Source organism: Mya arenaria, chromosome 5, assembly GCF_026914265.1.
Source record: "Mya arenaria isolate MELC-2E11 chromosome 5, ASM2691426v1".
Classification (NCBI taxonomy): Eukaryota; Metazoa; Mollusca; class Bivalvia; order Myida; family Myidae; genus Mya; species Mya arenaria.
Window position 1 is genome coordinate 33,831,594 of NC_069126.1, and position 27,026 is coordinate 33,858,619.

A 27,026-nucleotide genomic window follows, 5' to 3' on the forward strand; every position below is an offset into this window, starting at 1 on the left:
ATCCTGCGACAGCAACATTAAATGTGAAAGGAAACCAAAAGCTGGTACTCTTCTTATACACGGGAGAGCAATCACGCGACTTTTGCGACGGAAGCAGTCAACAGTTTTCGTGCAGGGGCTGTCAAAATTATAACTAGAAGATGCAATGTATGACATTATCTGACCCTCAAACTTTAAAACTGCTAGATGCTATTTTCTGCTGATTATTTTTCCTGGATGTTTTTATTCGGTACTGGTTTAGAAACAAAACCAAATTCTAATCTGCGTTTCGGCCTGAATTTGAAATGATTTGTCTGCTAGGCGGTGAGATTTAAACCAATTTCCGATAAATAACATGCATGTTTTGAAATTTCTGAGGCCATCAAACAAAATCCAAGTGTGAGCATAGTGCTGTCATTCGCAAGAATATATATACGCCTGGCTGTCATGTATAGAAATATATGCCTGTTTCTTTGCCTTCACTGGCTTCAGGACAGCCAAAGCATGTATACTAGAAATCTGTTATCAGCATCACTAGTGAATCCGGGTGTTGGGAGGTTGCCGCACCCCCCCCCCCTCCTATAAATCGTCGAAGTTCACTTTTATTTCAATATCGGAGACAAAAAGTAATAACATACCCCAAAAATGCACCATTTCGGATTAGAAATTGTTAAAATAATCTGCTCTACCTGTCAAACAACCATTTATAACCCTAGCAACTAAAGACCAACATATAACAGAATATCAATGGCATGGTAAGATTTTGAGTTTCTAAATTTGACAGGGAGGGCAGTCAAAGTTTTGGTGAATATCTTTAGGCGTGGGGAGCTGCAAATCAACTGCAATTAAGAAAGTCACACTTTAAATTTTCACCGGGCTTATTTGTCCGGCAATGTCCTCGGGCGCGGATCCAGGATCTGACTTTAGAGGGGGCATAACTTATGGTCGCAACTTTTTTGACATGCGCCCCGCCCTTCCCTCAGAACCATTTTTTTTTTGGTTTAAGGTGTTGGCAGGGGTGTTTAGGGGTACTCCGCAAGATAATTTTAACAATTTCTAGTCCGAAATGGTGCATTTTATTACTTTTTGTCACTATGCTCATACTTGGATTTTGAGGGTCAGATAATGTCATACATTACCTCTTCTAGATATAATTTTGACAGCTCCTGCACGAAAACTGTTTACTGCTCCCGTAGCGAAAGACGCGAGAGTGCTTTCCCGTGGATAAGGATACTAGCCTTTGGTTTCCATTCCCATTTAATATTGCTGTCGCAGGATACCAATATTAACTGGTTCCCTTCTAATTCCATTCGTTTAGTTGCGTTCGTCTAGATGCATTCGTCTATCGTCTATATGATTCTTGACAAATGCGTACTGCTATTGATGAATATTAATTTAGCTTTCAATAGTCTTATTACAGTATATAAATACTATATGTTATTTAGAATTTATAGTTAAGTTGTAGTTTTGTACACAGTTTAGTTATCAAGTTTTTTAAATGTTTGAACTTGATACATGTCATATGTCGTTTAGACGTAAACACTAAGCAATAAAGTGAAGGCAACTTATAGTTGTAAACATAGACAAATGCGTTTGTCAATAACAAATAGGCACGAATCAATTGCACGAAGGCACCTGCCATTTAGACGAGTGTACTTGCAATTTAAAATGTGAAATGTCATAAAGCAGCATGCATTAACTTGCGGATAATCCATATTTGAATCAGTTATGTTCCACTGCCCAAAACACCAACCATAATGTTATAGAAAACCGAACATAGGAGCTCCATTGAACAAAAGGACAGATTCATTCTCTTTTATTACATTCGATTCATATGATCAAACTCATTATATACAAATACGATTTCAAATAAACGCTTTACATTTAAGTACAAACCGTCTTGAATTCAATTATTAGATATATGGGCAATAAATTAATTAAAATTAATGTACATAGCTCTATATTTTGTAAGATTAAGCTGCAATTAAAATCGCACCTTAGTAATGTTATCAATCGTTAGTTTTAAAACAGTTTCATGCCATCATAATATATCCATTTGCACTTTACTATGAATAAAATAATAACAACAAAGTTATTTGCATTTGAAATATAAAGTATCAAGTTGTTAACCATTTGTTCATATTTCGGCTTCTTCAGTATGGCTCATGTTCGGTGTGGTTGCTGGAGGGATCGTCATAATGAGCCAAAATTTTATGTCAAAAGCGCTGGAAATGAGCGGTCAATTTTAATTTATAATGGACATCAACGCTTTATGGCTGTTGTCATATTTTCCCAAAACAATGGCTGGCCGTCCGGGTCGCTTGTATAGGAAATGTACGAATGATTGTCTATCCAGTCAAGAATTTCGAGAGGCATTATTTTGGCGGGAACATTCTCGTACAGTACAATCACTAAACACCCATTCTCGCTCACACGCTTGTCAATGCTTTCCATTCTTGCCATGTTGAATTCAAAAATGCACCATTGTTTCATTACAAAGGTTTTTGAGAGAATCACTACCGTTTTCTTGCTTGTTCGTATCGCATCCACTATGTTATCCTGTATCGGTATACCAGGTAGGAAGTCGCGTTGGTGTACACACAGCTTCATCCCTCTGTCCTCTAGTCTTGGTATAATTTCGCCTCGAATAAAATGTAAGTCATGATCTGAATAAGATATAAACGCATCGTATCGGTAATTTTCAGCATTATAGTCGTTCACTAGTCGCCGGTAGCCAAAGTAATTTTGCTTTGTCATGTAGTACCAATACCGAAGTTTCCATCTCTTTTTGTACGAAATGACTCCAATGATGATTACACATGCTGACAATACACCCAAAGCGGACAATACAATCGCAACTGTATATGATCTACATTGTGCACGCAAGTGGGGCACATCGCGCAGAAATGCATTTGCATCTACAGAGCTTCCATTTAACCTAAAGAAAACCATCTCATAAAAACCTCGTAACCTTTCTTTATGATCAAGCAACCAGTACAAAAACTTTTGATTGGTACAACTGTATTCGATTGAATTGTTCCTCAAGTCCAAAGTAAAATTCTTTCCTATTCGCTCTGAATTATCTTCGAGAAGTTGTCTTACTACATGGTTCAGTTTATGAACAGCGTTACCTCGAAGATTCAAATGAAGCAGATTGTTCAAAGTCTTTACATCGACGTCAAACATTTCGATATTGTTACAGCTTAAATCAATTTCTTCGACATTTTCGAGATGACTAAAGATATTCTTTTGGAGGACTGTTATGCGGTTTGTGGAAAGATTTAGCGTTTTCAAATGTGTTAGATATTCAAACGTGTCTGCTTCTTCTTGCTGTGCAAACATTCCTCCCAAATAATTTTGATCAAGCTGAAGGTTTTCAAGATTTTCCATTGACAAAATGTCTGAACTTATGAATGAACAGTAAGAACGGGAGATTGTAAAAAACTTAAGATTTGGAAATGGACCTATCTTGCCGCTCAAGGAATGATAAGCGTTTCTTGAAAAATCCAATACTTCAAGCGAGTTATTTGAAGGTTTTATATTGATTTGCGTATTGTCAAGGCTGTATGCCATGTTGCAGCCAGAGAAATAAATGCTTTTGAGTAATTTGGGAAAACGTGGTTTCATGTCAGTAACGGTTTCATTTTTTGGGAAGTACGTACAATGGGGAATATATTTCGCAATGGACTTCAAACTTTCTTCCGTCATGAATGGGCATTCCGAATCCCTGCTTCGATCGTTGTCATCTTTTGGTATAGGTTCGGCAAGGTATGTAATAGGTGAATGCATCTTGTTTTGGTTATTTGCATGAATATGTAACATATTTTGAAGACAAGCCAACTGAATGAGATATAACCCAAAAGAGAATTTATTCTCTTGCGCATACATTGTTTCAAATTGCTTCGGAAGTAGCAAATTCGTGTTCTTTTCTATCATTTGAATCTTGTTACCATCAATGGCCATTGCTTTCAGAGAAGTATTCCGTAAGTAACACAAATCTCTATTTAAAAGAATAGTCCCAGTGCCAAATGAAGTATAAACCCGCGAGTAATTCAGAAATTGGATATTTGTAAACTGGAGCGAATATGAAATATTCATCAGGGAGCTAAATCCTAGACGTCTGTTCAAAGAAAGATCCAAAATTTCAAGACTCTTCATGTTTTTGAAGGCATCTCTGTAAATATTTTCAATTCTACACGAGGATACATCAAGGACACGTACATTCTCAAGCGAGTGGAAAGTGGTCGGAAAGATGTCCTTTATGGAACAGAATCCCAAAGGTCCTTTTGATGAAAGAGTTAAATTTCTGACGCCACTGTTTTTATACTGAGGACCGAAAGCTGTATCAACCCCGTCCATCTGCAACAATCCGATGTACCGCAGATAAGTAAAATCTGGATATGCGAAGTTTTTTCCAAGCTTGCTATCCTCTCGAAAGTTGCCAAAGAGTTTGAGGATTGTCAGAGTCGATGGAAGCACATTTGGGTTAAACGCCGTTTTATTGTAAATGTCCAGCATGTTATCGCTCAAATCTAGTGTCAATATGTTCTGAAAATCTTTAAAGACACCATTTGGCAAAGACGATATCTGGTTGTAATTCATGTTCAAACTACTGATGTTTCGACAGTGGTTCAAGTCTTCGACATTAAAGTTACCAATGTTATTTCGTGCAATGTTAAGATCCGACACATTTGAGTATATTCGCGCAATAGTTTCACAAACCTGACGAATGTTTACTTTTCTTCCTTTACAGTCCATGGCAATCATTCCCGGTAAAATATCCGTGCAAGAACATTTCAAGTCGGGACCACATTTATAGCAACACATCGAGAGATTTGGGAGCGCAATTAGCAAAGCAAAAACAACCAGAAAAGTATCCAGTTCCATGATGTTCAAAATGTAATGCGTTCATATGAAATGTGAGTAATCCTTTAAAGAGAACATTTATCATTAAAGCCCTTTGTATTTCATTTGTAGAATATACGCATGAAGTTGAAGGAAATAAAATGTTCAATGAATCAAAAACGTGCAAATATCTGCCGCATTGAAGTTCAATGTACCACCGGAAAATAATGAGCCCACATTGTCTGACAGTTTCAATAAATAAGAACAATAATCATGTGCTTCCGATCTATTTTAGAACTATCTACACGCATCTGGTATAACAATAATGACAATGAAAAGTTGTATTTTCATTTATAAGAATGCTGTTGTATGGAGTGGTAGGGAAAGGTCATTGATTCCCAAAGGGTTTTTCTTATCATAAAACTGATTAAAGTAATAGCTCAATAATTTACCTAACCTATTTAAACCGATAACAGTCTGACATTTATATTAGATATAAATCGTATATTTGATCTGATAGAAAACAAGACTTTCTGTTTTAAAAGAGTAATAGAGGCTAAACGAAATTAGAATTTAGGCTGATAACGTTATCATTGTCATTTTAGGTTCGATATGATATTATATGATATGAATGCACTTCAATAAACAAGTAAATATATTTAAAATGCAAGTATAAATATTGAATTTGATAGAAAATTATAAATATTGCTCCACTCCACTCCACTCCACTTACCTCCCCTCCATTCCCCTCCACTCCACTCCAGTCCACTCCACTCACTCACCCACCAAAACAACCCACCCACCGAACGACCCACCCACCCAAACAACCCACCCACCCACTCACTCACTCACTCACTCACTCACTCACTCACTCACTCACTCACTCACTCACTCACTCACTCACTCACTCACTCACTCACTCACTCACTCACTCACTCACTCACTCACTCACTCACTCACTCACTCACTCACTCACTCACTCACTCACTCACTCACTCACTCACTCACTCACTCACTCACTCACTCACTCACTCACTCACTCACTCACTCACTCACTCACTCACTCACTCACTCACTCACTCACTCACTCACTCACTCACTCACTCACTCACTCACTCACTCACTCACTCACTCACTCACTCACTCACTCACTCACTCACTCACTCACTCACTCACTCACTCACTCACCCCACCCCACCCCACCCCACCCCACCCCATACTTATGGCGAGTCTTCAATATGGCAAGATAATTCGAGTCTTCAATATGGCAAGATAATCCTCACATAAATCATAGTGTGTGGTAATGAGTTGTCTTTGCAAAGTCTGTTCAAACGTATGTCTGAGATGTCTTCACCATCTGTGAAATATTTGTAAGCCATTAATACGTAACTTTACGACTTATTTCGACAATGATACAATAATGCTCCACTATTTATTCGAGACTTTTAAAGGAACGAAAGCAAACGAGGTTGGTTAAACGGTATTGTTCGAATTTATACGATATATCCTTTTTATTTTTAAAAGTGACCGCCCGACAGCATCGGTCCTTGCAACGTTTAAATCAATAAATGCATATAGATAAACACGTACATGTGATAAATTTTCAGTTGTTTTGTCAACTCCCTTTAGTTGTAATCCATACGTCCAAGACTGATTGAACCTTAACGTCATGTGGACAAGAACAAATTGTTGAATAGCGGTAGTTAAGTAAGTAAAGTAATTGTATGAGTTGTTGCGCTTTATACTTTATTGTCTTTAAAATTGATGCTGGATCAAGGCCGTTAGGTTTTTGATTTTATTTTAAAAAAATGATTGGACAAGACAAAGTGTGAAGTTGAGCAATAAATACACTGATCCCAAACCCTGAAATGCTTGGACAAGTGTGAGCGATGTAAACAGTAACCACACACCCTGTTTATGCAATGCTCGAACAAAAGTTAAGTAAGCAGTTACCCCAAACACTGAAATGCTTGGACATGACATAGTGGGAAGTTGAGTAAGCAGTTACCGGAAGCCCTGGATTCATTGGACAAGAGAAAGTGTGAAGTTGGGCGATGTAAACAGTAACCACCAAACACTGCTTCTGCAATGCTTGGACCAGACATATTGTAAATTTAAACGATGTAAGCAGTGACCCCAATCACTGAATTGCTTGAACATGACATAGTTTGAAGTTTAGCGATGTAAGCAGTGACCCCAATATTTATGCAAAAAGCTACAGAAACGAGCTCACAAGCAAAACGTTTAAACATAAACCCGGTTTAGTGGCACTGGGCAAACGCCAAAAACATAGAACACAAAATCACAGACAAGAATCAAACAGCCCAAAACCCCACAAACAGCACAGTGCATACATAATATATATATATATATATATAATAGGTATGTATATCAAGAATTGTTAGGTACCGCCTTGAAACGGTCAGTAAAATGTAAATTGACTGGGGGTTTAAACCAGTTTATGTGCACAAACCTCACTCTTATCACAACAATCCTTAATAAAGATAAAACGCAAAAGGTAAATCTTATCAAAGTATGCATTAATTTGAGGAAACTTATCAATAAAACAAATAATAATAAAAGTATAGGTAAACCCCAAGTACTTCTATGATTAGAGATCCCAACTCTATCTGCAGACGGAGGGAAACAATTCAGAGCACCTAATGCAAAAACTTTTCAAGGGTACGATGCAGTCATTGTTAGAAACTTTAAATATCCCACACAGTCTGCCTTATAAGATAAAAGGTTTAAAACTGTGTGATCATAGAGTTTTATAATAAAAAGCATCATTGTACTAAAACTGGGAACAAATAAAGAAAATATTATTAAAAACAAAAGCGACAAATATTCGCTAAGTCTTTCCTTCCAAATGATTTAAAAATGTAAAATATCTTAAGAAAATGAAGTCACATGCCAAAACACTCCGAGTCAGACAAAAAAGTGTTCGCCAAACACGGTTTTAAAGATAACATGAGTTAGCAAAATCTTCATAAACCATCAAAGGACTGAAAGCTTAGTTATGAAACCCTGCTTTCGCCGATCAATCCAAGGTGGAAACACCGTGTTTTTATAAACGATATTATAGTGTATGTTGGACTGTGTAGTTGTTTTCTTGTGTATCTCCTGTTGGTTGTCTGTTTCGCATTTACATTCGTATCTATGCAACATAAAATTTACATTAAGTAGGTGACTTTTGGAATCGTCAATCCCTGTTCATTTGCATTACTCATATCAGAATGAGCGGAAACAGGCCAATCCAGTTAAGTTCGATCTCTCTAAAGAACAACATGAAAGTTAATATTTTATTACATTCCATTCATATCATCAAACACTTTACATACAAATAAGTTAACATACACGTTCCTTACACTAATGTACGGATGCCATCATGAATACATTATCAGATACATGGGCGAAACATTTTAAAACATACAAATAGGCAATTGGACTATTTTAGCATCAATATTATAAATCAATATGTATTTGTCATTCAACCGAATAGAGATATCGAGAAGCTACTACAATATAAAACCAATTACACTAGCAATGATTGTAAGTATTTAGTTTATAATGGACATCAACGTTCAATGGCTGTGGTCAAATTTTTCCAAAACAATGGCTGCCCGTCTGGATCGCGTGTATAACTAATGTACGAATGATTGTCCATCCAATCCATTATTTCTAACGGTAATTCTTTCGTGGGAACATTCTCGTACAGTACAATTACTAAACACCCATTCTCGCACTCTCGATTGCCAATACTTTCCATTCGTGCCATGTTGAACTCAAATATGCACCACTGCTTCTTTATAAAAGCTTTAGAGAGAATCACCACTGTTTTCTTGCTTGTGCGTATCGCATCCACTATGTTGTCCCGTATCGGTATGCCTGGTAGAAAATCCCGTTGGTGGACACACAGCTTCATCCCTCTGTCTTCCAATCTTGGTATTATATCGTCTCGAATAAAATGTAAGTCATGGTCTGAATAAGATATAAATGCATCATATCGGTAATTTTCATATTCATCGTCGTTTACTAGTCGCCGGTAGCCAAAATAACTTTGCTTTTTCATGTAGTACCAATACCGAAGTTTCCATCTCTTTTTGTACAAAATGACTCCAAATATAATTGCACAGGCTGACAATACACTAAACGCGGACAGTACAATCGCAACTGTATATGATCTGCATTGTGCACGCAAGTGGGGCACATCGCGCAGAAATCCAATTGAATCAACAGAGCTCCCATTTAACCTATAGAAAACCATCTCATGAAAACCTTGTAACCTTTCTTTATGATCAACCAACCAGTACAAAAAATTCTGATTGCTACAGCTGTATTCGATTGAATTGTTTCGCAAATCCAGAGTAAAATTATTTCCTATTCGCTCTGAATTGTCTTCAAGAAGTTGCGTTATATCTTTATTAAGCGTATGAAGTGCGTTACATCGAAATTTCAAATAAAGCAGATTTTTTAAAGGCTGTACATCAATGTCAAAATGTTCGATGCTGTTTCCGCTTAAGTCAATTTCTTCAATCTTTCCGAGACGACTAAATAAACTCCGTTTGAGGTGTGAAATGCGGTTTGTTGACAGATTTAGCGTTTTCAAATTGGTTAGATATTCAAACGTGTCTCCACCTCCCGGATGTGCAAACATTCCTCCCAAATAATTTCGATCTAGCTGAAGATTCTCAAGTTTGTCCATTGACAAACAGTCTGAACTAATGAATGAACAGTAAGAACGTGAGAACGACAGAAACTTTAGATTTGGAAATGGACCAATCCTGCCCCTCAAGGAAGGATAAGTGTTTTTTGAAAAATCCAATACTTCCAATGAGTTATTTTTTGGATTTATAGTGATTTTTGTTTTGTCAAGGTTATAAACCATATTGCAGCCGGAGAAATAAACTCTTTTGAGAGACCTAGAAAACTGTGGTTTCAAATCAGCAGCTGTTTCATTTGGTGGAACATACGTACAGTCAGGGATTTCTTTCGCAATGGTCTTCAAACTTTCTTCCGTCATATATTGACATTCCGAATCCCTGCTTCGATCGTTGTCGTCTTTTGATTTGGGTTCCGCAAGGTATTTAATAGGAGCGTGCACTTTGTTTTGATTATTTGTATCAATACGTAGAACGTTTTCCAGGCAACCAAATTGAAACAGGTATAATCCAAAAGAGAATTTATTCTCTTGCCCGTAAATTGTTTCCAAGTGCTTCGGAAGTAACACAAAGGTGTTCTTTTCTACCATTTGGACCTTGTTGCCATCAAATGCAATTGCTTTCAGAGATGTATTTCGAAGGTAGCATACATCTCTGTTCAGAATTATAGTTCCAACGCCAAATGTTGTATAAACCCGTGAGTAATTCAGAAACTGGATATTTGTAAACTGAAGCGAATAGGAAACGTTCATCAGGGAGCTAAATCCAAGACGTCTGTTCAAAGAAAGGTCTAGGATTTCAAGACTCACCATGTTTTTAAAGGCATCTCTGTAAATATTTTCAATTTTGCACGAGGATATATCTAGAACACGTACATTTACAAGCGAGTAAAATGTGGTCGGAAAGATTTCCTTTATGGAGCAGAAACCCAAAGGTCCTTTTGATGATAGAGTTAAATTCCTGACGCTGCTGTTTTCATATTCCAGACCAATATCTGTTTCAATCCCATCCATCTGCAACACCTCAAGTTTCTGTAATTTAGTGAGATTTGGGTAGTCAAAGCTCCTTTCAATCTCGTTATCCTCTGGAAAATTGCCAAATAGTTTGAGGATTCTTAGAGTTGATGGAAAAACCCCTGGGTCAAACGCCGTCTTGTTGAAAATATCGAGCACGTTATCGCTCAAATCAAGGGCCAATATATTCTGAAAATCCTTAAAGACACCACTATGCAGTGACGAAATCTGGTTGTAATTCATATTCAAACTACTGATGTTTCGACAGCAGTTCACGTCTTCGGCATTAAAGTTACCAATGTTATTTCGTGCAATATTAAGATCCGACACATTTGGGTATATTTGCGCAATGCTTTCGCAGACCTGACGAATGTTAACTTTTCTTGCTTTACAATCCATTGCAATTGTTCCTGATGGACTCGTCATGCAAGAACATTTTAGTTCGGGTCCACATCTAGAAAAGCTCATCGAGATGTTCACGTGTACAATAAGAACTGCTAGAACGAACATATAATTATCCAACTCCATCTTTTTGAGAATGAAATGCGTTTATATAATATGAGTTTTAGCGTTCCATGCGACCATTGTTCATAAAAACTCGTTGGGCTCTGTTCGTAGAATATCCAGATGAATGGATGAAGGAAATAAAATGTACAATGAAAAACAGGCCATTTACCTTCAATGAACCACCGGCAATTAAGCTTTCAACATTGTTTGATAAACAAAGTATCATGCACGTCCGCATTAGTTTAGTGTTAAAAACACGCATCTGGTATAACACAAATGGCGATGAAACAATGGTATTACATTCTAAAGCATGATGCGAGCACGGAAGTTTAATTTAGTGGTAGTATTTGGTTTAAATATAATGCCTTTGATTTAGGCATACATGTAGTTTCACTTGTATACCTGCGTGTTTATATAATAGCAGAGTGTTTGAATTCTAATACTGTCATTGACTGTTAAGCACGATCCATGCACTTTCATTTAATGTTTTAATAAATCAATGATATAGATTCAAACGAAGAAAGAAACACGATAAAACTTGCAAACAAGAAAATGAAAACCATCATGATGTACTACGCAGTGCACGGAGATTATATCCTTCAACATTCGGCAATTGCTGGTTCATTCTGACGTCAATTTCATACAATATATATACATATTTTAAAATATATTTATTTTAAAGAATGATCAGATTTTTGGTGACTCTTAATTAATTGGTTTTGAAGATATGTCGTTTTACGATTGTGTCACACAAACAAACAATTCATTTGAAGAAATTTCATTTGAAAAACAAGGGCAACGAACAGAATCTGTGACTTTTGTTTCTCTTTGAGTTATCTTTCTTTTTAAGCCTATATAAACACGCATACAGGTGTTATCTAATGAAACCATGCTCCCAATTAATCTAAATACATTGTTTGAATGTGTTTTACTTACTAGGACACAATGAGTAGACCATTTTGTTCCTAATCGAAATAGTCAGAATAGGCGAGACAGCATAAGCTAAGATTTATTCACAATTAATTTTAACAATTAGACCAAACACCTGACACTAGACATAATATTTATAAATTTCAACGAATTGATCCGACATCACAATTTAATTAATCTACTCTACAGAAAACAACAGCATGTAATTGGAACATGGCTTGTTATTGGCAGTAAATATCGAGTAAATAAAGATAGAAAATAGCTGTAGAAATCACGTCAAAACTCAATTAACAAATACTTAAAGCAGCAATCTTACAGATTGAACGTTTTGACAACTTTTTTATTATTTGTCTTGGAACGAACCAATTTTTGCAAAATCCATGCAGATTTTTATATTGTAGTTCAAAAGTTGATGTTTTATGCTTTTTTCTTAAACTGTTAGTAACGGTTCATGCCATAAAACATTAATTTTCGATCGGAAATATAAATAACTACGATCTGAGTTTTTGTCAGCAATCTTATATCATTGATTTGCAGATATTTTCGCAAAACAATGTCCTTTCAAAGACAAGACAAGACAATAAAAAAAAGTTGTAAAAATGGTAAATCTGTGAGAGTGCAGCTTTAATACAATGATAAATAAGTAAATAGATAACGTGGAGTGGAGTAAATATGAGTGAGGAGGGTAAGTGAGCGATTTTAAGGGTGAGATATTTGGTTCAGAAAAGCTGAAGTGATGGTGGTTTGCCTTGATTGTATGGATTACCTTTAAGAAATATCCTCTTTTGACAGTTTACAATGTGTGTCAGATAGTCCCTAACACACTTGTGAAGGAGTAAAATAATAAGTACAATGTTTAAATTTGCTTTCATTAACTACAAAAGTTTGCAAAGGTTTATATCTACACATTGTACTCCACATTAATTTGTACGATTTTTTGTTTAAACACCCGTCTCTCTATCACGATATTTCTCGCTTACATGCTGCTTAATGCGGCAATGTATATAAAGCCGGCACGATAAACCTTCCACAATTCACGGCTAGTGTCCATGAGTTGTCTGCGCAACGTTTGTTAAAAACCTATGCATGATAATTATACGTCATAACTATAACATGTAAGGGCCATTGATACGATACTTGACGACTTTTTCCGGCAATATTTAACACAAACATAGGCGGTGCAAGATAGGTTATCACTGTTCAATCTACGTTTTGAAATGAATGCTTAAAACATGAGACTCCTCTACAAGGTTTAATATAACAATCCTACCGAAACTCGTATGCTCGTCAAAGAACGCGCATGCAGTCGTATAGATATCGACGATATTTGAAGAATGGTCGAAGGGAAACCGCCAATACTCCGAACATTTTGTCGCAACAAGTCGTATGTTACCCACCTTGTGTCGTATTTTGTGACAATGCTTTGACGGTGGCTTTTCGGTGTAAGGACTATGCGAGAATACACCACAATAGGCGACATTACAAAGGATCATCAAAACAAAATAATTCCACTGCTGTCACAGTATTTCGTCGATATAAGTACAATACTCATTTAATATTTATGCGACTTAGTGGCACGAGTATGTGTACAGTACAGCACGATTTACTATGTGTGTATACAATTAAATGCACGAGTCGGTGCAATATTGTAATATACACTGCGGAAATTGGTGCAGTATTCTTGAGACTAAAAATGATCTAATGCGAGTTATGAACATTTTTTACCATTAGCACAAAATGTGGTTGAAATTATATATACTGATTTGCATATAGCATTGGAATATAGCTCTCGATACACTCTGCTGTCAGAATGACTGCTTGTCAACGGTGTGGATCCCAGTATACTGTTGATACCACGCTCGTGAAGACGCGCGTACTGTCGTGGAATTGCGATTAATATTCGAAGAAAGGTCGCAGTGAGTCGTTGGTAGCCCTATTGTCTCCGACTCTCGTATTTTGTGGCCCGTGATTTTAACATTGTTTTAGATGGTGAGAACAGGCGATTACATACGGAAAATGCGACAATATTCAGGGTTGTTATACAACAACGTACGACTTACGAAATTTGTGCAAAACAGTTTAACGGGAATAATTTAAAACCCTATTTTTAAATATTGTGGGCAGTTACTAAAAACTATGCTCGATCTTGTCAAAACTGTCGATTCAAATTCCAGCGAATGAAGATCAATTTATTTTAGTTTTATTTTATTCACATTTGGTGAATTTGTGTAGCTAAATGCCTTTTAAAAGAACCAACTGTCGAAACAGAACTTTACAGAAAAAAAAAACTCATTAAATTTTTCAACGTCGAGTGTTTCTCAGAAATATTATAAAATTAATCTCAGATGCAAAACTCATTTGGCTATGAACACAATTGTTACATAGAACCCAAACGCGTGCCAATTTTCCATAAGGGAAAAAATGCTATTTAAAAATATATAATGCTGTAGCTATATGTCAGTGTTCATAAACACAACGGAAACTTGTATGGAAAACTACAAGCCGAGTTGTCAATCAATTCAATATAAACCCTGTTTAGAGACACAAGGTCAAAAAGACAATGGAAGCGAGATATAAAGTACACATACACCACAAAAAGACAATGGAAGCGATATATAAAGTACACATACACCACAAAAAGACAATGAAAGCGAGATATAAAGTACACATACACCACAAAAAGACAATGGAAGGGAGATATAAAGTACACATACACCACAAAAAGACAATGGAAGCGAGATATAAAGTACACATACACCACAAAAAGACAATGGAAGGGAGATATAAAGTACACATACACCACAAAGGGACAATGGAAGGGAGATATAAAGTACACATAAACCACAAAAAGACAATGGAAGCGAGATATAAAGTACACATACACCACAAAAAACAATGGAGGCGATATATAAAGTACACATACACCACAAAAAGACAATGGAAGCGAGATATAAAGTACACATAAACCACAAAAAACAATGGAAGCGATATATAAAGTACACATACACCACAAAAAGACAACACATTCATCAACATTACCTTATCAATAAATTATTTGATTAACTCATTCGTGCAGTCAGTGACATTCAATGTAAAGTCTGATACAGTGGGGTTGCACATGATATAGAATGTATATCATGGGAAGGTATAGTTTTGCAATGCCATGCTCATTGAAATGAAAACTGGATTCTGACAGCGTATCGATAATCTAGTAAATGATATTTTTGTAGGAAAGATAACTTAGATAAGTTGTTGCCTATAATGCTGAATTTGTTGATGGTATTTTCAATTTTGTTTACGTTAAGAAAATGAGTAGATAAACGGACATCGATGATTCAAAAGAAGGTTTCAAAATAAGTACTTTCCATGTGAAAAACTGGGATCCACTTAAACGTTTCTAACAGCAAAAGGAGAAAATGAAAGCATATATGACACCATATGACACGTACAGAAAATAAGAGTTCAGCAACAATCTTCCTCTACTTCTAATATGGATACTTGCAGAACAAATCCAGGGAGACGCATTTAAAACAACAATCAGGGAAGGTGCACTATGACTTTTATCAAACTAAACGGTACCGATGCATCATCATCAAATACAACAAACACAAAAGTGAGTGACAATAATATCAGGTGAAGCCGGAGTCTAAAATAGACGCTTTTAGTGACAACACATATGACCATCATGTGAGCACTCCTAGACGTTCTACACGTATCAGCAGTAATTGTTTACACCTTAATTTTGATGAAATATCGATCATTTCTTGTTAATATCTGAACTGTTGAATGCCGAAAGCGATCTGATCTTTAACTACTTGTTATCAAATTTCAATTTTATATACTGAAAGTCAACTATTTAAATATTCGTGTCTTAGGACTCCCTATATTGATAAAAGATTTCTAGTATAAGTGTGTACTGTGTTTGTTAATTCGTGTGTATCTCTTGTTGAGTGTCTGTTTGGTGTTACTGTTTTATTATTGCAGCATAAAAGGATCATATCAAATGAATGGCTGTTTGACTCGACGATCCATGTAGTTAGTTCATCAACACTGCTCATGTCAGAATGTGTGAATACTTGATTGAATATTGAAATAAGACAAAATGCAGTTATTTTTATCCATTTGAACAATGCTAGCAAGAAAATGATAAACTCACAATGTACTTGTCACTTAACAGTGTAAAGTGTATTAATTTATAATTAATAAACTACCAATAGCGCTATAAATTATTTATATAGTTAGTTGTGAAATAGACATCAACGCTTTATGGCTATTGTCAGATTGTCCCAAAACATTTGCTGTCCGTCCGGGTCCTGTGTATACCTAATGTACGAATGATTGTCTATCCAGTCAAGAATTTCGAGAGGCAATACTTTCGGGGGAACATTCTCGTACAGTACAATTACTAAACACCCATTCTCGCACACTCGCTTGTCAATGCTTTCCAGTCTTGCCATGTTGAATTCAAATATGCACCAATGCTTCTGTATAAAGGTTTTAGAGAGAATCACTACTGTTTTCTTGCTAGTGCGTATCGCATCCACTATGTTGTCCCATATCGATATGCCAGGTAGAAAATCCCGTTCATGGACACACAGCTTCATCCCTCTGTCCTCCAGCCTTGGTATAATTTCGTCTTGAATGAAATGTAAATCATTGTCAGAATAAGATATAAACGCATTATATCGGTAATGTTCAGCTTCATAGTCGTTTGCTAGTCGGCGGTAGCCAAAGTAATTTTGTTTTGTCATGTAGTACCAATACCGAAGTTTCCATCTCTTTTTGTACAAAATGACTCCAAAAATAATTGTACAGGCTGACAATACACCCGAAGCGGACAGTACAATCACAACTGTATATGATCTACACTGTGCACGCAAGTGGGGCACGTCAAGAAGAAATCCACTTGAATTAATAGTGCTTCCATTTAACCTAGAAAACCATTTCATCGAAACCTTGTAGACTTTCTTTATGATCAACCAACCAGTACAAAAATTTCTGATTGCTACAACTGTATTCGATAAAATTGTTGCGTAAATCCAGAGTAAAATTCTTCCCTTTTCGCTCTGAATTGTCTTCGAGGAGTTGTCTTATTATATGATCCAGTTTAGAAACTGCGTTACCTCGAAGATTTAAATGAAGCAGATTTTTCAAAGATTTTACATGGACGTCAAATAGTTCGATGTTGTTGTTGCTTAAATCAATTACTTCAACATTTTTGAGACGACTAAAGATATTCTTTTGGAGGCATGTTATACCATTGGTTGAAAGGTTTAGCGTCTTCAGATTTGTAAGATAATCAAACGTGTCTCCTTCTTCCATCTGTGCAAACATTCCTCCCAAATAATTTTGATCAAGCTGAAGGTTTTCAAGTTTGTCCAGTGACAACATTTCTGAACTTAAGAAAGAACAGTACGAACGGGAGAGCGACAAAAATTTAAGATTTGGAAATGGCCCAATCCTGCCGATTAAAGAGTGAAAAGCATTTTTTGAAAAGTCCAATACTTCAACTGAGTTATTTGATGGATATATATAAATTTGTGTACTGTCAACACTGTATGCCATATTGCAGCCAGAAAAATAAATGCTTTTGAGCGATCTTGGAAAATGTGGAATCATATCAGTGACCGTTCCACTTTTTGGCAAGTACGAACAATTCGGAATATCTTTCGCAATGGACTTCATAATTTCTTCCTTTATGAATGGGCAGCCCGCATCCCTGCTTCGATCATTGTCGTTTTTAGGTGTTGGTTCCGCAAGGTATGCCATAGGTGTATGCATCTTGTTCTGGTTATTTGCATGAATTTGTAAAATGTTTTGAAGACATCCGAATTGAAGCATGTATAATCCAAGAGAGAATTTGTTTCCTTGTGCGTAAATTGTTTCAAGGTGCTCAGGAAGTAACAAATTCGTGTTCTCTTCAATCATTTGAATCTTGTTGTCATCAAAGGCGATTGCTTTCAGAGAAGTATTCCGTAGGTAGCATATATCTCTATTCAAGAGTATTGTTCCAAAGCCAAATGAAGTATAAACCCGTGAGTAATTCAGAAACTGGATATTTGTAAACTGGAGCGAATATGAAACATTCATCAGAGAGCTAAATCCTAGACGCCTGTTCAAAGAAAGGTCCAGAATTTCAAGACTCTTCATGTTTTTGAAGGCATCTCTGTGAATATTTTCAATTCTACACGAGGATATATCAAGAACACGTATATTTACAAGCGAGTGGAAAGTTGTTGCAAATATTTCCGTTATGGAGCAGAAACCCAAAGGTCCTTTTGATGATAGAGTTAAATTCCTAACGCTGCTGTTTTCATATTCCAGACCAAAATCTGTTTCAATGCCATCCATCTGCAACATCTCAAGTTTCTGTAATTTAGAGATATGTGGGTAGGCAAAGCTTTTTCCAAGCCTGCAATCCTCTCGAAAATTGCCGTAGAGTTTGAGGATTCTCAGAGATGATGGTAGCACGCTTGGGTCAAACGCCGTCCTGTTGTAAATGTCCAGCACGTTATCGCTCAAATCAAGGGTCAATATATTTTGAAAATCTTTAAAGACACCACTATGCAGAGACGAAATCTGGTTGTAATTCATATTCAAACTACTGATGTATCTACAGTGGTTCAAGTCCTCGGCATTGAAGTTACCAATGTTATTTCGTGCAATGTTAAGATCCGACACATTTGGGTATATAAGCACAATACTTTCGCAAACTTGACGAAGCTTTAGTTCTCTTGCTTTACAATCCATTCTAACCGTTCCTGACGGAATTGTCGTGCATGAACATTTAAGGTCGGGTCCACATCTAAAATAGCTCATCGAGATATTTGTGTGTAAAATGAGTAAAGCAATAACGAGTAGAGAATTATCTTGCTCCATATTATTAAGAAAGTAATACGTTCACATATTATGTGTGCTAGCGTTTCAACAGATTATTTATCAATAAAGCTCTTTGGATTTCTCTTCTGAAATAACCTTGAGTTTAATACACCAATGGAAAAAAGTAACTAAGCATCGTGTGATAATTTCAAGTACCATGTGCTTCCGTTCATTTCATTTTTTTTAAGTACGCATCCTGTATAACAGTTATGACAATGAAATAATGTCAGTTTTGTTCAAATGATGCTGTGAATCCGGAAAACTTTATGTATCAGTAGGAAGTGGTTTAAATAAAATTATATTTACTCACCCAGGTTTCCACTTGTCATTGAATTGATTTAAAAATTACCACTCCATTCAAGTGACGAATGTGAAGAACACTTGTAAACATGCAACCTCACTAACTATTTCATAAACACCAAACGTCACGCCGCAGTTTTTCAGAAATGACTCAAAAGCATACTCCAGTACTTGAGAATGTTTTAGAAACTTTCACAAGGGTTTTATTTTTATAACATTACCTAACAGTACAAGTATATTGTCGTCTTTAGGCTCGACATATTTTTAAATTATATAAACATATATATATATATTTATATATATATGAATATATATTTCAATAATCTGGCAATATTTCAAATTCATGTATAACTATATACCAAGGTTTTTTTTAAACAAAGGTAATGGTAGTTTAAAATGTCTAAATTAAGTCTGGATGATAGACATGATGAATTTTCCATTAACATACGAGCCTTTTAAAAAACAAATCCAGCATTTGCATTAATATTAAACAAAGGAGAAACATATCAATGTGTCAAACACTTTTACAATTATGCACCAGTCAATTGTAACCACGCCCCCCCCCCCAGGTCCGGGGCTATACCGGGGATAGCCGGGAAAATGGGCCGTGTTTTTACCTTTCAAGTGGCCCCGCAGTGCCGGGTGTATGCGGTGGTTTTGTCTTCGCGCAAAATATAGCGAGGAATAGGCATTACATAGGGTCCCTGGGGTACGGGGGCATTTGGACGGGGACTTTACCATCAGTTCGTCTCCGCAGGGCGGGGATTTTACCAGGGGTTGGCTGGACCGAAAGTCAAAGTCCCCGCTATCACCCGGACCTGGGGGGGGGGGGGGGGCGTGATTACAATTGACTGGTGCATGAATACCACTTGAATCAAAAACATTTATATAACAGCAGTTTTTTTTAGTTGTAATGTTATCATTGACCGTTAAACACAATCCAGTCATTTTCATTGACACATGGTAATTTTATGCTATTTATTAGAAAAGGAAATCAAAGCAAACAAACCAATAACGTTTTAGTGTTTTAGTTTTACATACCTTTATTTATTACAATTTCGTTTAAATAAATCCTTGACTTAGTTGTAAACGAAATAAGTAAAGTGTAACCATTTCAAAACAAGAGACTACAGAACGTTGTTTTGTACGATATAATGATCCAATCCCTAAATAAACAAGGACAAAAGACATCTTCATGACAGGGACTCGTTTACAATTTATATGGTAATCAAAATGCATGTTTGGTTTGTTTGTAGTTTTTTTTGTATGTAACTTGTTATCTTGTATCTCTTTAATATTCAGTGTCTTTGCGCTGTGTTTCAAACATGGTTTAAATTTGTAGTTTTGACGACTCAAGGCAAGTCAATTGTACAATTGATAACAAAAGGCCACGGGCCAAACTACAAAACATACACGATTAATAATTGAGAAGGTATGCCACGGGAGTGCAACCATACAAGCATATTTTATGTATAAATCATGATTACTTCCCTTTAACTGTTAATATAATATAAAAGGTGGTAAACATACTATCTTAATTTGTGCAATGTTTCGAAACGGTTTGATATCGAAAGAGTATGAAAGGCATTTAAATTATGTGACATTAGAATACCAATGAAATAAGTTTTGTTGACGTACATTTCCATATTTTTTACATTATGAAAAAGCATGGTTATAAGTATAAAACAGTGCATATACGCACACACGCACGCACACACGCACGCACACACCTACCAAACCTAACTCATAATTTATGTACGTCGAGATTTACAGAATGATATCATATGTTTAAAGGATATTTCGAATAGGATATACCAAATTGAATCAACATTACAACAGATGTCCAGAGTGAAAAAAATGGTTTCGAATTGTTAATGGAACCGTGCCAGTCCTGATAGATAAAATAATCCATACGTCTGTGTAAAATAATAATGAGAAATTTATGTCATGAAAAACCTTGAAATAGCGATTTACATCCAAAGACATACGTAATAGCATTTCCTTAACATACACACACAGTCGCGCGCGCGCAAATACGTACGCACGCACGCACACTCGCATGAAATGGCGTGCGCACACACCCACACCCACACACACTCACATAACACTATTCATTTTGTAGTGAATAAACGTGTTTATAACACCGGTTATAAATCATTATGTGACAGCCATTTATGTATGCCTGGATGTGAGTTTTTGCTTTTCTTATTTCAAAAGTATTCAACATATATACAGCTACGTTATTCAAGATACTTGCATTATAAGATTTAAAAAAAATGAGCAGTTTTTAACATACTTAGCCTTTCTCTTAAGTCTCTTCATTCAAATAGCAAATCTGTCTTCTTACTTAATACATGTTGTACATAACCGTTTTTCTCTTGGAACTTGTCTTCGTCGCCCGGTCTCAATAGCGAGCCGATGTTAAGACATACATTTTGTCAGTGCCATTCTATATCTCTGAGTATGATATGATTGTATTTTAAAATTTACCAATACTTTATTAAATATTGCTCTAGTTTTAACTCGACACTTAAAGCTGCACTCTCACAGATATTCCATTTTTACAGCTTTTTTTATTTTTTTGTCTTGGTAAGAGCAAGTGTGTGCATAAATATCTGCAAACCAATAATACAAGATTGCTGACAAAAGATCAGATCGTAGATGTTCATACTTCTGTTCGAAAATTAATGTTTTATGGCTTAAACCGTTACTAACGGTTTAAGATAAATGCATAAAACATCTATTTTTGAACTTAAATATAAAAATCTGCAATCTATTTTTGTCAGCAGTCATATATAACTGGTTTCTATAGATTTTCGCAAAAATTGACTCGTTCCAAGACAAAAAATAAAAAAGTTGTCAAAACATTTATTCTGTGAGAGTGCAGCTTTAAATGCTCTTATAAATATTAGATGCTCTTATAAGTATATGTTTGTTACAAACACGCATAAGATATTTTATATCATAACCAAGTTGTTTTTACTAGGGGTATTTTCAGTTTCAAATACTACTGATTTATATATAATATTTTTGTATTTTCATTCACTGCAGTGTAACACCTTTAACACACATTTTGTAAAACTTGTTCACCGCATCGAATACAAATCAATTCTTCCTAGTTCTCCATCGATAAAATTGTTTTGTGTAAAAGTTTTAACCCAATGCAAACTCTTACAAAACATAGTCAAAACTATGTATGTATTCCATCACCATTGTTTGCACGGGAACCCCCCCCCCCCCCCCCGAATTGCACATCCATAAACCAAAATATGCCATATAGGATATTTGTTCAGTTTAAAATGGCTTTATTTGCCTGTCTTGACAATGTTTTCTGATGTTCAATAAAGGAACCTCCAGTAGTAAAAACAATACTTAAATAACAGTGATTTGGTTCAATTTAATTTCTGAATCACCATAGTAAAAATGTTTATTTTCCGCTAATCTACCGCCTTTTCTGAAAACAACAATTTTAGTGTTTTGCTTATTAACAGAAAGCTTTCATCTACTACAGTAGTTTTCTATATGTTTAGATTAGATTGCACTTCCACACTGGTCTTTGTAAAAAATACAATATCATCTGCATACATCAATAAACAAGAGGGCCATGTTGGCCCTAAATCGCTCACCTGAGTAAAAGAGTTTAACCTTTGTAATCAATATTCTAGATTTATATTTGTTCTCAAAGAATATTGAAAAACATACTGATCAAACATGTTGCCTGGATAATCACTGACAGGAATTGTCACAGTTGCCTGCACACTGACAGGACTTGTCACAGTTTCCTGCACACTGACAGAACTTGTCGATTGACTGCATACTGGCAGGATTTCGTTCAGTTGCCTGCACACTGACAGGACTTGATGATTGACTGCACACTGACATAATTTGATTCTCATACCTGCACACTGACAGGAGTCACAGGACTTTGTTCAGTTGCCTACACACTGACCAGAGGCGTAGCCAGGCGTAACCGAATGATACGCACGAAAGGGGGAAATGTGTGGAATGAGGAATATCTCTGTACTCTGTAGCCGGGGGGGGGGGGAGTGGGGGGTGGTTCGGGGTCCTTCCCCAGTGGAAAACAATGGTAAATGGAACTAACATGTTGAGCTCTGAGGTGTATTTGGAGGGATTTATAGGTTCAAGGCCGCCGACTTTGTAGTACCAAGTGATTGATTTCGGCTCAGAAAGCTATCTTACACAGCGAAACAACGTTTACTATGGCTGATATTCCTTTTATGCTGATATCATTTTTTACTTTAGCCCTCGACCTTCATGCTTTAGGCCTGATCTATTTTTCGTGTTTTTTTTTCAAATTGATGTTACGCACATGCGTAACTGCATAACGCTGGCTACGCTATTAACAACAAAAACTTAACCCCCCGAAGAAACTCTTCCATCAGAATGTAACTGTTGTCTGTTGTTTACATGTATGAACATGCAGCAAGTATTTAAGCCATGCATGCATTTCATGTCATACGAACACATGCCAGTTAGTAGGATTTCGACCGATTCCAAACCAGGGGCGGTTCATTGAATTGATGTTAGAGGGGGCGTAGCTTAGGGGAGCAACCTTTTAACATGCTTCCCTCCCTTAAAACGTCAATTATGGCGTAAACTATTTGCATAGGGTTTGGGGTTACTTCCTTTAGACCATTTTAACAATTTTTAGCCAAGAAATGGTGCATTTTTAGCACGTTTTATTACCACCAGAAGAGCCAGTTCATACGCCCTTGGCTGATCGTGTGCATGCAAAGATGGCCTGATATAAAGTATTGGCATTATGAATACTCTCAAATCATTGAACTTCTCCACTGTTTCTTTACTTCCCGGTATGACATTTCCTCAATTTTGTTCACATCAAATTACTCTTCAGTAACGAAAAATTGTTTATATTTCTGTGACGTCGTATTACATTTAAACTGATAATGTAATAACGTCAATTTTAATACACGAGCACATTGTTGCTGTGTAGATAAAATTCCCGGTTCAGGAATATTTCTAATTTAATATTATTGTGAGCATTTTAATTCACAGGTCCTGCTGGACGTGCAGAGCTGAAATAACACTTGTTGGACATATATAAAAGCGTGCTGGCGCTCAGTAGCGTTTATGGAGATATGTTGTTTAGAGCAAGAACGTTCTATTAAAGAAAATCAGGAGAGCAACTAGAAAATATGATGAGCGAATAATACTCTGTTTCGTTCTTCTGGCGAAAATATTTACCAGAATGTATGGAAGCGTGATTTATGTCGACTTGACGAGTTATGTCAACTGTAAGGTTCTTAAGCTAGAGAAGCAAATCGTGTTGTTTCGGGAGTTATTTGATTTAAATGGCTTTTGTTGAAATTATCCGTGCTCTGCAATATACGGCATTGCTGGCAATAATTTATTCACACCATAACAACACCATTCCACACATACTATGACTGGACGCTCTTCAGACGTCCTGTATCCCGTCGAGTTCGGTGTGTAACGCGTATCCGTCGCGATCGCGGATTTCTGTATTCACTACAAAGCAAGTGAATACACTGTTGGCAGTTCTTTCAGAAGCGCGTTTCGTTTTTTTTTTACGCAGCACCAAGTACTGCTATGCAGGGCAATATATATAGCACGACGTGATATGAGAATATTTTGTCATCAAAATATATTATTGAGAAAATCGTATTTGATTATGTTACTATCTAATTTATCAGTAAGTGCACGGTCATGTTATTAATCATATTGAGTCCCCAAATAACATAATTGGCGAACCCTAATGGCCTGGTGGATATGCAACTGCTTTAATACGCATGGTTCGAATCCAAATTTGGATTGCTTTAGTATTGCATTTTGGAACGCAGAAATGCAAAGCCCTGTTACTCCCTAGTAATACATGGTAGTTATTATTTTACTAAGTTTACTGCGTTGACTCAAAACTTCTGCATAACTCTCACTTTGTTGGAAATTCCGTTGCGATATAAAACAGCAATACTAAGTATACAGATGCTTTTAATAGCGCACGCAAAAAGCATTATAAATGTAAATGACTAGGAAGGTCACGAGCCGGATCAAATTACACTTTTTTGTTTAAAACCTATTTGTGTATAACCAGGCATTTCACTTTTACAGTCTTAACGTTATCGTGTGTGTCTTTGTTATATAAAAAGATTTAAATGGTCTAATTACAAAGATTTAGTTTTCAGTAATACCTCATCCACTAAACACTTATTAATCCAAATAGTTTATGCTTTTATGTATTGTCCTGGTAATTAGTGATCTAAGTATGTACAAATGAATTGGAAGGTCACAAACAGTCAATCTCACAGGTCCGTGGAATAGCGGGGACTTTGACTTTCGGTCCAGTCAACCCCGGCTAAAATCCCCACCCTGCGTGGACGAACAGATGGTAAAATCCTCGCCAAATGCCGCCGCACCCCAGGGACCATAGGTAAGGCCTATTCCCGCTATATTTAAAGCGAAGGCAAAACCAACGCATTTACCCGGAACTACGGGGCCACCTGAAAGGTAAAAACACGGCCCATTTCCCCGGCTATCCCCGGTATACCCCCGGACACAAAAAATCACAAACAAGAATCATGGAAGAACAGCTCAAAACTACATAAACAGCACAGTGCCAGGGTTCGAATTTAGACTCGCATACTCGCAAAATGCGAGCGACATTTGGAAATTGCGAGTGACTTTTATTCAAGCTCGCAAAATTCTGCGAGTGGCTTTTTTTAAAAGGAAAGTAGAATAAACATGAACTTAATTCCGCTATGTAGTCGAGTGTAAACAGCATATAAGTGGCATGTTTACACTACCGGTATAAAGAAGACACTACGGAGTCACGCTCTAGTAGGTTTTCAAAAATAGAACAAATACGGAAAAGGCCGAGTTTTATCTCGAATCTTTCCGGGATGCTCCGAGGCGTGCATAATACAAAGTAAATACGAACGACATAATCACCTAGCTCAATCATTGGCTAAATTTAGCGCTTTTGCGCACTATATGTAAACCCCATCATCCTTTGAATATATTTCCGCCCAACTGTCAAAATGAATAGACTTCGTTGATCGATATATTTCATGGTCCAAAGTATCCACGCTACATTTACTGTTGCTTTTTTATTTTAAATGTATTATTTTATTGTTTTTAATACTTATAGGCTAATGAAATCTGTAGCGTGCTTGTCGAATGGGTATTAAATTACCCGATGGCGAGGGTATTAAAATATACAAAGTGAACAATGTCAAATTATTGGACAGCTTTGTTATCAAAAAGCTGCCACCATCAGACGAGTCTTTCTATACCCCCCAAATAGAATAAGCCATCAACAAGTTCTAGTAGTCGAGTCACTCAAGATTGATACTTTTTAATATTCATAATATGTCTTAGGTGTTAATTTCTACTTTAATTAGACAATATTATACGGGAATAAAGCAAATAATAAAATTGCAAGTTGATTTGTCATTTTGCGAGTTGCCTCAAAATGCACTCGCAAAATTTTGCAAGAGCTCCTCAAAGTTAAATTCGAACTCTGAGTGCATACATACTATATATAAAAAAAATCTAGATATGTTTATCAAGGATTGTTAAGTACCGCCTTGGAACGGTCAATAACATATAAATTTACTGGCGGTTTAAAGCAACTGTGCACCAGATGATCAATTTGCAAGAAAAAAAGAAAGTTGTCGAAAACTGACATTAACTTGGCATCGATGTGTACAATGCATTGAAACTTACTAACAGAAGTAACACATAGTTTGCAACTTATTTAAGTATAGCAGTTATTTCGTATTCTTCCATCAAAAAAGATTACTGGGTATGTCTACCTAGTAGAACTCATTCCTTACGCGTGATTGGCTAGTCGGTGTTATCACGTGATATTACCGAGTTAGGTGTATAGCTTAATTATGTCACCCAATAAGAA

The 27,026-nt window shown here is 36.3% G+C and overlaps 4 protein-coding genes across 4 annotated transcripts; all 4 read right to left on the reverse strand.

Moving 5' to 3' along the window:
- Positions 1–1,782: 1,782 nt before the first annotated feature.
- LOC128234139 (toll-like receptor 4) lies at positions 1,783–4,929 on the reverse strand. Its single transcript, XM_052948178.1, has one exon. It carries the CDS (start codon positions 4,864–4,866, stop codon positions 2,242–2,244), a length of 2,625 nt encoding a protein of 874 aa, XP_052804138.1. The 5' UTR covers positions 4,867–4,929; the 3' UTR covers positions 1,783–2,241.
- A 3,210-nt stretch (positions 4,930–8,139) lies between these two features.
- LOC128234141 (toll-like receptor 4) lies at positions 8,140–11,100 on the reverse strand. Its single transcript, XM_052948179.1, has one exon. It carries the CDS (start codon positions 11,024–11,026, stop codon positions 8,402–8,404), a length of 2,625 nt encoding a protein of 874 aa, XP_052804139.1. The 5' UTR covers positions 11,027–11,100; the 3' UTR covers positions 8,140–8,401.
- Positions 11,101–15,491: 4,391 nt separating this feature from the next.
- LOC128234144 (toll-like receptor 4) lies at positions 15,492–19,234 on the reverse strand. The gene is made up of 2 exons (XM_052948183.1): positions 19,125–19,234; positions 15,492–16,571 (listed from the first exon to the last, which is right to left on the reverse strand). The coding sequence occupies exons 1-2, from the start codon at positions 19,141–19,143 to the stop codon at positions 16,192–16,194; spliced, it is 399 nt and encodes a 132-aa protein (XP_052804143.1). The 5' UTR covers positions 19,144–19,234; the 3' UTR covers positions 15,492–16,191.
- Positions 16,743–18,993, reverse strand: LOC128234142 (toll-like receptor 4). The gene has a single exon (XM_052948180.1). The coding sequence runs from the start codon at positions 18,812–18,814 to the stop codon at positions 16,868–16,870; it is 1,947 nt and encodes a 648-aa protein (XP_052804140.1). The 5' UTR covers positions 18,815–18,993; the 3' UTR covers positions 16,743–16,867.
- Positions 19,235–27,026: the final 7,792 nt, after the last annotated feature.

Bases quoted from the DNA above. Each gene is read 5' to 3' on its own strand.
- LOC128234139 (XM_052948178.1), bottom strand. From the start codon at position 4,866: ATGGAACTGGATACTTTTCTGGTTGTTTTTGCTTTGCTAATTGCGCTC.
- LOC128234141 (XM_052948179.1), bottom strand. From the start codon at position 11,026: ATGGAGTTGGATAATTATATGTTCGTTCTAGCAGTTCTTATTGTACAC.
- LOC128234142 (XM_052948180.1), bottom strand. From the start codon at position 18,814: ATGGAGCAAGATAATTCTCTACTCGTTATTGCTTTACTCATTTTACAC.